This window comes from Cetorhinus maximus, chromosome X (genome assembly GCF_964194155.1).
Source record: "Cetorhinus maximus chromosome X, sCetMax3.hap1.1, whole genome shotgun sequence".
In the NCBI taxonomy this organism is placed as follows: domain Eukaryota; kingdom Metazoa; phylum Chordata; class Chondrichthyes; order Lamniformes; family Cetorhinidae; genus Cetorhinus; species Cetorhinus maximus.
Window position 1 is genome coordinate 1,515,907 of NC_135917.1, and position 11,930 is coordinate 1,527,836.

General features: G+C 42.5%; 1 protein-coding gene across 2 annotated transcripts; it reads left to right on the forward strand.

The window, feature by feature from the left end:
- The first annotated feature begins 3,453 nt into the window (after window positions 1-3,453).
- zbtb39 (zinc finger and BTB domain containing 39) lies at window positions 3,454-10,092 on the forward strand. Of its 2 annotated transcripts, none has more exons than XM_078534685.1 (2): window positions 3,454-3,582; window positions 7,773-10,092. In XM_078534685.1, exon 2 carries the CDS (start codon window positions 7,877-7,879, stop codon window positions 10,004-10,006), a length of 2,130 nt encoding a protein of 709 aa, XP_078390811.1. In that variant the 5' UTR covers window positions 3,454-3,582; window positions 7,773-7,876; the 3' UTR covers window positions 10,007-10,092. The 2 variants fall into 2 exon arrangements, with proteins under 2 accessions (XP_078390811.1, XP_078390810.1); XM_078534684.1 differs by having other exon boundaries at window positions 3,457-3,689.
- Window positions 10,093-11,930: the final 1,838 nt, after the last annotated feature.

Below are 11,930 nucleotides of genomic sequence, written 5' to 3' on the forward strand. Positions count from 1 at the left end.
TAACATGAGAAATCCTGATGCCAAAATGGATGCCATTTTGGAGGCTTCACTGGGAAAAAAGCCAATCATGAGGTTCAGCATCCTATCCAGCTGAGGCCTTCTTTCCACGGGTAACATGATGTTGCCTGTTGCAAACATGGCAATTACCATAGTGAAGCAGGCTGCCTAATGTGGCACATACTGCCGGGGTGGTTCGGAAGGATCTGCTAGTGTGAAAGTTTTATGCTGTGGTAACCTTCATTTCTACAGGAAGAGCTGTCCCTGTTCCAAAAGTTGTGTGGAGATCACCCTGCAGCTAGTTACTACAGCCTGCCTGTGAGCTCTGACATGTTCTGGTTTGTGTAGACGGATCCCAAGATAGTGATGAGTGTGGAAAAAACATCTCAAGTGTTGTTGCACCTGCATTTGTTTGCCTTCATGAACTCCTCTTTCTTATCTAAAGCATCCAGCGCATTGAGAAGCCTGACAGGAATGTCGTTGCTCACCACTTTGGATGGGGTGATTTAAATGTTAGCAGCTACCAAGAATAACAAAGGAAAACTTTGGCATAAAAATTGCAGAAAAAGGCAAGTCCCCTATGAAACTAACTTACATATGGAGCCAAATGCAGCAATTTGAACAGAAAATATGAGAAAATAGCTAAAAGAAGCCTCTTTGAGTAAGCCAAACCCCAGAGTCCCTAAGGAGTCCTACTTGAATAAATTTTCAATGTACATGCAGACTGCACATGCCAGTAGAAGGGTCTAATTTTACCTTCAAAATGGGCCATCAGAAAATTAAATATATGACGACTTAAGTGTATGGTTGAAAGCCCAATTTTCCACCTGTGCCCTGTGACAATGAGGCTCCACGTCTTGGAATATTGAGGTTACAAAGTTTTGTTTATATTTTTAAAAAATTATCGAAATGGGTTTCTTGCTAAAATTCACTTCTCAAGTGTGACTTAAAGGTGGGTTTTTTTTTGGATCAAATTGTGCATTTTGCTGAGAATAGTATTGATCTCCACATGACTGTACTAGTTTCTAGCTTTCATTGGCAGCAACTGGCTGTGCACATTGGAGATCCATGCACAAAAATCAAGCTGACACTGCAGTATAGTACTGAGGGAATGCTGCACTTTTGGAGGTGCCGTCTTTCAGATAAGCCATTAAACCAAGGCCCCAAGGATGTAAACGTTCCCATGGCACTGCTCCAAGAAGAGCAAGGGAGTATCCTCATTGTTTTGGCCAATATTTATCCCTCAAACAATATCACAAAAAAATAGATGATCTGGTCATCATCACATTACTGTTTGTGGGAGCTTCCTGTGCACAAAATTGGCTGCTATGTTTCCTACATCACAACAGTGACTATACTTCGAAAAGTACTTCATTGGTTGTAAAACATTTTGGGATGTCTGGTGGTCATGAACAAGTGCTATATAAATGCAAGTCTTTTTAAATTATATAATGTTTGCTAAGACACCTACAAAATTGATAATTAGCCAATTTTATTGGTCAATGTGAAAAATTGAAAATATTTGTTGTAGAGATAGTCAGAAGTGCCACAGAAGGAGTCATTACTAAATATAATGTTTCTAACATCATAACTACATAAATTACATGACCTACAACAAAATTATTAAACTCATGCATTAATTGCCTTTCCTTTGAAATCTCTCGCATGACTTTTCCCTTTAAGAGCTGATCCTCATGGGTTTCTGGGATTTGAGTTCAGGAGTTTTCCCACAGCTATCACTCAGTCATGTGAGGATGCTTCTGAGCCCAACACCCAAATCATTCTTGGTGTCTCTCAATGCAATTTCTCAATGGACAGAACTTCTAGAATGTAAATTAAGGCTACTTCCCTTATGAATCTAATGTACAGTGCCTATTTTGAAGTTAGAAGGATACATAACCATAAGATTTCTATGTTTCTGTAACACACCACATGTTTCAATCATTACTAGCAATACTGCTAGTAGTAATAGCTTATGACAGATGTCAGGTGGATAATACAATGGAGAACAAGGCTGAATATAGAAGGTTCAGAGGGGAAGTGAAAAAGCATATCAGAAGCAAAGAGAGAGTATGAAAAGAGACTGGCAGCTAATATAAAAGGGAAGCAAAAGTCTTCTATAGACATATAAATAGTAAAAGTGTGGTAAAAGGAGGAGTAGGGCTGATTAGGGACCAAAAAGGGGATTTACACTTGGAGGCAGGGATATTGGCTCAGGTATTAAATGAATACTTCGCATCTGTCTTTACCAAGGAAGAAGATGCCACCCAGGCCACGGTGAAAGAGGAGATAATGAATACACCAAAAGGATTTAGAATTGATAAGGAGGTATTAGATAGGCTGTTTAAAATTAAAGTTGATAAAACACCAGGACCGGATTAGATGCATCCAAGGATACTGAGGGAAGGGAAAGTGGAATTTGCGGAGGCAGTGACCAGAATTTTCCAGTTTTCCTTAGATTCAGGAGTAGGGCCAGGTCGGCGCGCTCTCCGCTCAGAGCTGTCTGTGTGGTGATGTGCGGAGTCCTCCAGGCCGGTAGGGCGGCGCTCTCTCCTCTCAGTGCTGTCTGTGTGGTGATGTGCGGAGTCCTCCAGGCCGGTAGGGCGGCGCTCTCCGCGCTCAGAGCTGTCTGTGTGGTGATATGCGGAGTCCTCCAGGCCGGTAGGGCAGCGCTCTCTCCGCTCAGAGCTGTCTGTTTGTTGATGTGCGGAGTCCTCCAGGCCGGGAGGGCGGCGCTCTCCCCGCTCATCGCTGTCTGTGTGGTGATGTGCGGAGTCCTCCAGGCCGGTAGGGCGGCGCTCTCTCCGCTTAGAGCTGTCTGAGTGGTGATGTGCGGAGTCCTCCAGGCCGGTAGGGCGGCGCTCTCCGCGCTCAGAGCTGTCTGTGTGGTGATGTGCGGAGTCCTCCAGGCCGGTAGGGCGGCGCTCTCCGCGCTCAGAGCTGTCTGTGTGGTGATGTGCGGAGTCCTCCAGGCCGGTAGGGCAGCGCTCTCTCCGCTCAGAGCTGTCTGTTTGTTGATGTGCGGAGTCCTCCAGGCCGGGAGGGCGGCGCTCTCCCCGCTCATCGCTGTCTGTGTGGTGATGTGCGGAGTCCTCCAGGTCGGTAGGGCGGCGCTCTCCCCGCTCATCGCTGTCTGTGTGGTGATGTGCGGAGTCCTCCAAGTCGGTAGGGCGGCGCTCTCCCCGCTCATCGCTCTCTGTGTGGTGATGTGCGGAGTCCTCCAGGCCGATAGGGCGGCGCTCTCCCCGCTCAGACCTGTCTGTGTGGTGATGTGCGGTGTCCTCCAGGCCGGTAGGGCGGCGCTCTCCCCCCTGAGCCCTGTCTGAGTGGTGATGTGCTGAGTCCTCCAGGCCGGTAGGGCGGCGCTCTCCCCCCTGAGCCCTGTCTGAGTGGTGATGTGCTGAGTCCTCCAGGCCGCTAGGGCGGCGCTCTGCCCACCGAGCCCTGTCTGTGTGGTGATTTGCGGTGTCTCCCGGTTCGGTCTCTTTGGCGTTTTTTAAACAGACTGCCTGGCAGCTGTGGGCCTTGGATATGTCGGTGTTGCTATGGCGGTGAAAAAAGCTTTTATTTAAAATAAAGCAGCCGGTAAGCTTGTGAAGAGGGTGTGGTGAAATCGGGCTTGGAACTGGAGTAGGATCTGTTCCCCAGGCCGGGAAAGGATGTCGGCTCTGGAGGAAAACAAAATGTCTGAGGTGTGAGGCTTGGCCTTTGTTACGGGGGTCGGGCTGGGAGAGGGAGAGGAGGACCAGTCATACCTCAGCGCCTCGAGGCCTGGCCTCGACCCCATACCCACCCACAGTCCGGTCTAGGCAACTCTCAGACTCACACCTGGGCCTGGCGCCAAGCCTTTAATAGGGGCTGTCACCCGCTTTCTGACATTAACTGGCTGCACATCAACAGCCAAAGCTTCTCCCAGAACTATCTTCACACACACCACAAGTCCCAACTACACTGGAGCTTAAAATAAGAGGAATAGGTATCCTCTTACCAGAAATCCAGGGCTTGTCAGGGAAGGGAATCGAATTTATAATCTACAGCTAACTTAAAAAAAGCCTGAAGAACAAAATTGAGTTTAAAAGGAGCTTGAGTGAGTTGCCAATCTCGTTCGCCAAATGAAGTCATGCAGTTTTATTTTGCTAAAGTGAAATCCAGTGCTACCTATGGTGTAAATGTCTCCATAAATTAGCAAATATCTGGTTATGTAAAGTCTTAAAAGTTTTGAAATACGACTTACAATTATCCTAGCATTTTTTGTTTCACTTTAAAAATCACCCTGCCTGTTGGCAACGTTTTATTTAGCTTGAGCCCTGAGCGAAGTTCTACCTGTGAAATTAAATAAGAGTTTATATTTACTTAAATACCTCAACAGACCTGACCCTGGTTTAAATTGGAATTTGGCTCCACAGGGAATATTCAACATCGGATGTAGTCAGAGAAGGTCAAAGCCGTTTTTGTAAGCATATTTCATAATGCAATAATATCTTAGTACATTTTTTTCGTAGTCTGTAGAGCATCTAACTTTCACAGGTATTAAAACAGAAAATGCTGGAAAACTCAGCAGGTCTAGCAGCATCTGTGTAGAGAGAAATAGAGTTAACACTTTGAGTCAGTATGACTCTGAAGAAGGGTTATACAGATTTGAAACGTTAACACTGTTTTTCTCTTCACACATGCTGCCAGACCTGCTAGTTTTTCCAGCATTTTCTGTTTTTATTTCAGATTTCCAGCATGCGCAGTATTTTGCTTTTAACTCTCACGGATGTTTCATTATGATATTATCAAAGTCCTTGAAAGACTGCAGTAGATTTTTTTGCATCTCATTTTACTAACAGTTTGATTCAGAAAAATAGGTGGTTTTATGCCACAGGATAGCTTTATACAGCACAATTATGCTCATTTTATAGGAAAAATCTTTAAAGTTTGCATAACGTAGTGTTGCATTGTCACAGTAAATATGTGACTGTGCGCTTAACTTTTCACAATTCCTGAATGCAATGGAAAACGTTAAGAAATTAACACTCAAGCTATTGTTTGATTAAAACTTTTACATTATCTGCTTTATAAATGCATAAAATCATATCAAAGATGATAGATAAGTTTTTACAGGAAAAATATACAGAATCATGGAATGCTGACTTTTTAAAAATGGATTCAAATTTTCAAACTGCCATGATGGGGTTTGAACTGACACCCAGGCCTTTGGATTATTGGATTAGTCTGGAAACACTATCTGTACACTATCATGGCCCTCAATGTTATGTTGTCCATTGTTCTTTGTAGTTGTCTGTATTCAATTCAACCACCTGCTGATCTGTCAGATCAGTTAATTTAGCCAACACCATACAGAAGTTGAAAAATGGGAATTCCTCAGCTTGAATGGGTCAGCTACTTGGTGTCAGCACTTGGCTCCCTGATAATTTAGCTAAATCCTGCAACAAACTTCTGCGTAACTTCCAAGCTCCCACTAAGACACATTTCAAGACCTGTAGTAACATACATTGTGAAGGACAAGAGTCCTTGTCATCTACATATGGGTGTCTCATTGAGAGACATTTTGACTATTGGTGAGAAAATACTATCAATGTTTGCTCAGTGGAACCCCTACACATTCCCAGCAGCTGGTTATGCAGTCCTATTTAACTTGGCCCAGCCAGATCAAATTGAATACACGACAACAGTGAGCAATTTCAGTTTTAGCAAGCATCCTCAGAGAAGATTAACTCTTTGCAACTTTGAAAAAATATTCTCAATTACTAATAGATGCAATAATGCAGAAAAAAAATCATTTTTGAAAAATAAATCATTGCAGCATTTATCGTGATATTCAGTGTAAAAATAAATTAAGGTCTCTGGAACAGAGGAGGCTGAGAGGAAATTTAAATAAGATCTAAAATTGGGAGGCCCAGGTAGAGTGGATATGAAAGGCCTATTCCCCTTAGGGAAGTAAATAATTGATTTAAAGTAACTGGCAGAAGGATTAGAGAAAAGTTGAGGATTTTTTTCACTCAGTGGGTGGTAGGGGTCTCAAACTCTCTGCATGAAAGGGTGGTATAGGCAGAAACCCTCATCACATTTAAAAAAACAATTGGCTATGCATTTGAAGAGCTATAACCTACAGAGCTAGGGATCAAGAGCTTGTAAGTGGGGTTTGGTTGGATAACTCTTTCTTTGGCTGGCACGGACACAATAGACCGAATGGCCTCCTCCTGTGCGGTAAATTTTCTATGTTTCTTGCCATTCAGATGTGAATGGGTTGCAGTCTAGATGGAGGAAAAATTATGTGGTCAAGGCAATATGACTTTTCGGTTAAACTCAGATAGAAGCAGAGCTAAGCAGTGTTCTGAAAAGCAAATTCTATTTTCATTACAAGTTCCCAGGATTTTTACTGCAATTTTGGGGATTGTATCCCATGATTCTGTCAGGTTAAAATTAAACCGGCTGGTTTACAGCAACTGAGTAAAGTGAATTCTGTTCTATGATGTGGTTTAATGGACTTTTCAACATGATTTGGAGACAATATTCCATGATTCTGTCCCATTTATTCTTGTAAAATTGTTCAATGTGATCTTTGAGGATTAATTTTTCAAATTTATTCTGTGAATGATATTGAAATAGCTGAGGAGCAAGCTAGATAAGATATATGGGTTTTAGTAGACGTGATGCTCAACACTTGTAGTCACAATGGAGCTATAATCAACAAAGAAAGTAGAATGCTAAACTATAGAGCCAAACAAGCGCAGCAGACACAGATACACCATCACCTGCAAGTTCCCCTCCAAGCCACTCACCATCCTGACTTGGAACTATATCAGCTGAATGTCATTGGGTCAAAATCTTGGAACTCACATGCTAACAGCACTGTGGGTGTACCTACACCACATTGACTGCAGTGGTTCAAGAAGGCAGCTCACCACCACCTTCTCAAGGGCAATTAGGGATGGGCAATAAATGCTGGCCTAGGCAGCGAAGCCCACATCCCATGAATAAATTTTTTAAAAACAGGGTACAAGTCAGAGGAAGATGTGCTCAAATAGTATCCTCTTGGATATACCACACCTTGAGTACTTTGTCCATCTCTGCAACTGTTCAGAAGTCAGGGGCGTGGATGGATGAATGGTAAACTCTTGGTAAATTATTAATAAATCCAGAATCTTGGACCACGGAAAAGCTGAAGGCATGTGCAAAATGCCTTAATTAATGCAACGTTTAGGAAGTTATGGAATCACCATTTAACAATCTCCCTTTCCTAGACTTATCCAGTAAATTTGGCAATGACACAGTATGGTGTGCCTGCTGTTGACCAGTCTCTGTCTGTCAATAGCCACTCCATAAGCTGTGCTACCCCAAGTAGTTTTTTTGGCTCAGTAATTTTTAAGGTTGTTTTAATGCATCTTTGTGTCTGTGTAAGCATTTTATTAGTTTATCAGCAAATGAACCTTCCTATGCTTTTATTCACCTACCCCCCCCCCCCCCCCCCCCCCATAAGATGCTCCTTAAAACCAACCTCTTTCACCAAATGTTTGGTCATCTGTACTAATGTATCTTTCTTTGGCTCAGTGTCAATTTTTGTCTGATTATGTTCCTGTGAAGCACCTTGGGACATTTTACTATGTCAAAGGCGCTGGACAAATGCAACTTGTGTCACCCTAATGCCTTACAATTCTACAGCCTTAATTTTAAGTCCTGAGTTGGAATGAAAAGATACATAAGGCATTGAAGAATGTTATATTTGTAGAATCTTGCATTGTAACTGACCTAACTGTTCTCATTTGCAGGCTTATCTTTGTACAAGATAACGTTCATGGAAAGGTGTAAGGCAAAGTACTTTATTGGCCAGCTAATTTGATTTTACTGGAAGTTTTCCAAAGCACTAACAGAAATGGGTATGAGAATTAAACTGCACAGTGCTGACCACCCTAATAACCTTCTTAAGGAACTCAATAAATTTAGACTGTCCGAAACCATGTGCGATGTAATTATTGTGGTTGGCAACCGGACATTTTCAGCACATAAGTCAGTGCTGGCATGTGCTGCTGGCTACTTCCAGAAGCTCTTTCTGAATTCCGAGGTTAACACTGCAAGAACATACGTGGTAGACTTTATCACCCCGGCAAATTTTGAAAGAATTTTGAGTTTTATCTACACAGCTGAGCTTTTCACTGATCTCATCAATGTGGGTGTTATCTATGAGATGGCAGAGAAGTTAGGCATGCAGGATCTCCTGAAGGCCTGTTACTCTACCTTCCCTGACTTGGAAAAAACAGAAACCAACAAACCAACAGTGGGATCGACTGAAGGCTACGCACCACTCACTGGGGCCTCGAATGACCAAAATCCCCCCGTGTCTGACTCCAGAGGCCAAGGCCCACAGTTTTGTCAAAACAGAGGTTATATCATGCAGGTTGAAGTAGGAGAGAGTTTTAAAAGTGAAGAACGAAACCTTGTGAATGAAAATGGTCCGAGTATGCCAGTGATGTACCAACAGTCAGCAAAGACTGAAGATAACCTGGAGATGGAGTACAGCCAGTCCACATCAACTGAAAATGTGCCTCTGACCCCGAGTAAAGGTCCATGTGAGCTGTATGAAATACAGAGTAATGGATATTACAATCAAACCAGTTTATTGATGGCTGGAGAATCTCTCAAAGAGAATAATGGTTCCTGTGTCAGTAACAATGTTGACCTCCAGGTTCATTCAATGAAGGAAATGGAATGCATGCAGTTTGAAGGTATTGAGCAAGATGGCCTTCATTTCGATGATCACCAAGAGAGCAGAGGTCCTTCTGAAGAGATAATTGAGCTAACAGACGACAGCGAAGACGAAAATCTTGTCTGTGTTAAGGATGTTAACGGTGAAGGTAAGAGCATGCCGTGCCAGGTGTGTGGCAAGGTCTTACCGCCCAACATAGGATTGATTAGGCAACATGGTAAACTCCACATTGATGCAAAAGAGGGGCTGTGCACAGTGTGTGGCGCCAAATTTACCGACAGGAGCTCTCGAATCACCCACGTTTTGTCTCACATTGGAATCTTCCTCTTCTCGTGTGACATGTGTGAAATGAAGTTTGTGACACAGTGGCAAGTGGCTGGACATAGAAAAGGGAAACCACATGACGCTAACATTATTGTACAGCCAAATACCATCCTGCCAGCTGAAGCTAATTTTGGGGGCTCTCCCCCAGAACTGTTTTGTGCTGTCTGTGGAAAGGCCATGACTAAAGACTACCTTGCTGTGAAAGAGCATATTCTTTCTCATCTTGACATGAAAAGTCTCTCCTGTTGTGTCTGCGAACAGCCGTTTAGATCAGTCTGTAGCCTAATGTGGCATGTTTTGTCCCACATGAATATATCCATTTTTTCCTGTTCTGTATGTGGTAATAGCTTTGTAGATCGAACTGTTCTAGAACAACACATGGCCTCTCACCAGGGTATGGAATATTTATATGAATGTAATTTCTGCAGTAGAAAGTTCCGGTTAGAAGCCTCTTATCAAAACCATGTGAAGATACATAAGAGGCATAATTTAGACAGCACAAAAGGTCTCATTACTCAACACCAGTGGCTCAAAAAGACCTTAACAACGTCACCATCAGACGAGTCTACGAGTGATGGACAAATGCCTGGTGTACATCAAGAGACTCTTCTGACCCTTCCCTCAAAGACCAACTCTAAAGGGAACTGGTATGAATGTGAATTTTGCGGGAAGAGGTTTTCCCATTCTAGTGAGTTTCAGTATCACCTGCGAATCCACTCTGGAGAGAAGCCCTATGAATGCAAGCTGTGCCACAAGTTCTTCAGGGGGCGATCAACTGTCAAAAACCATCTAAAGACCCATTCAGGTGCCCTCATGTATTGCTGCACAGTTTGCCAGAAGTATTGTCCCACCCTGAACCTTATGATTAAACACGTGGAGATGCACAAAGATGGAGGCCTTCCTCCTGACTTTAACATTGCACAGACTTTTATGTACATTGTGCATTCCAAACAGCCAGTAAAAATGATGGACTAACCTTACCTGGAAAGGAACCAGTCCCAATGTTGGTTTGAAAAACTGTATTCAGAAATAGACATCAAATAAAGTCTCATTTTAATGTACAGTGGAACCTTCAAAACTAAGATCACCTTTTTAAGGAGAGGTGCTAGTTGATAGAACTTTAAAAAATTAAATTTTATAAATATTGCTACCTTATGGTGCTAACTTTACTGTATAACGAGGTTATTGCTTTATTTTTATGTGGGGTGCAGGGGCAACAGTGAATGTGCTGCAATGCAAAAATCAAATGTCTCCACTGCATTGTAATTTAAGCGTCAAAATCTACACTGGTGCAGGACAGTACCTCCAGTAATTGCCAGTTTTCTGCTTCAGGATCTAGGTATCAAAATTTATAGGGTTACATGGCACAGCCTAACCAGGACCATTTGAATGGGACTTATAAGAGTTTGCTCTTAAGTTCTGCTATAATGAATTTGAATTTCTACCATTGCAGGCAAGCCATGTATGTCCATTGTCAGAAATTGTGCATTATAATACAATGCTTCAGCAATACAATGATTTCTGCCTTGTCTAACTTCTCACTCATGTAGGTCCTCCAAATTGGACCAGGGTAGTTTTGAGCCCCCCCCCCCCCCACCCACCTTTCAGGAAAATCCACATGTAATGATGAATTTCATCAGCTTTCTGAGCTGCCAAGCAGGATAGCTAACACCTTAAGAAACCAGTGTTTGTTCCTACTGTGCAGTGATTTTATCCAATGGCTCTCCATTGGGCAGCAATAGAAACTGTGGTTTGAGCCTGCTGTGCCACCCATCTAATAGAGGATGTGTGAAGCCTCTTTTGGGGCTGAAAAATGAACAATCATTTGTTTTATTTTTTTTTAGTGGCAGATTGAAAATCTAGAAGTGCATAGAGATACCTCCAGCCAGCTGTTTTGATAATCCATTGTCAAAATGATAGAATATTACGTATGTATGCAAAATGAGGATTTTATTTAGTAATATACTGCAGGATTTATGATGTGATCCATTACATTGCAATACAGAGTCAGTGAACTTCCAGGCCATTTGTCATAAAGCCAATTAATGCTGCCCTTATCCTGAAACAATATCCAACAGTTGAGCCACATCAACTTCACAAAACTCAATGGTATCTGATACCAAGAAGTGAAATCAAGGTAAAATCTTCAGAATGCTGATGAAATTTACGAACCAGTTCAGCTCTACTTTTGCAGCTTTAATGTCATCTGAATTCCGTGATTGAGTCCTAGATTGTGAAATCCGCTTTGTTCCCTCTATTGAAACCCTCCTTAAAAATGCTAGCAGGTGACAGTTCAATTTTCCATTCATTGTCTTGCACAAAGTGCCACTTTGTCCATATTGTTGCTTATATTTGTCAGTCAAAACACACAAGTTGCCCTAAATATGAGCAAGTACATCAGTGTTAATTTTGTTAGATTGACTGGAGTTGAAGTGTAATCATTTTCAGGTTCATGTTGGACCTAATCAGTCATCACTTGCATCTATTCACACACATCTACGTATATTTGGCTCCCTGATAGCTCAGCTAGTTGAAAGCAGCATTCAACTGAGCTATACATAGCAGGGACCGCCACATTAATGATTTCTGGTCTGTCCTCAATTAACTATTCTTGACTAAGGTGTAAGCAATGGTGTTATAATTAGTCTAGTTGCCTCTTGTCTGAAGGAGGGAGACAATACCCATCGCCTACCATATCTCTACAGTGAGTGGATGTGTAACCTGCTCTGGAAGTGAAAGTTTGTTGACTTAAGTCCCTCCCTCCCTTCCTTCGGGGCCTGTTTGACATTATCTGCTGACATCCTGGCCGTGATTAGGAACTCCTGCAGTGTGTGATCTCTAGCTTGGCTCCCTGTATCATGTATATTTTATTTTGGTTATCAGGGTTAAAAATCTACAC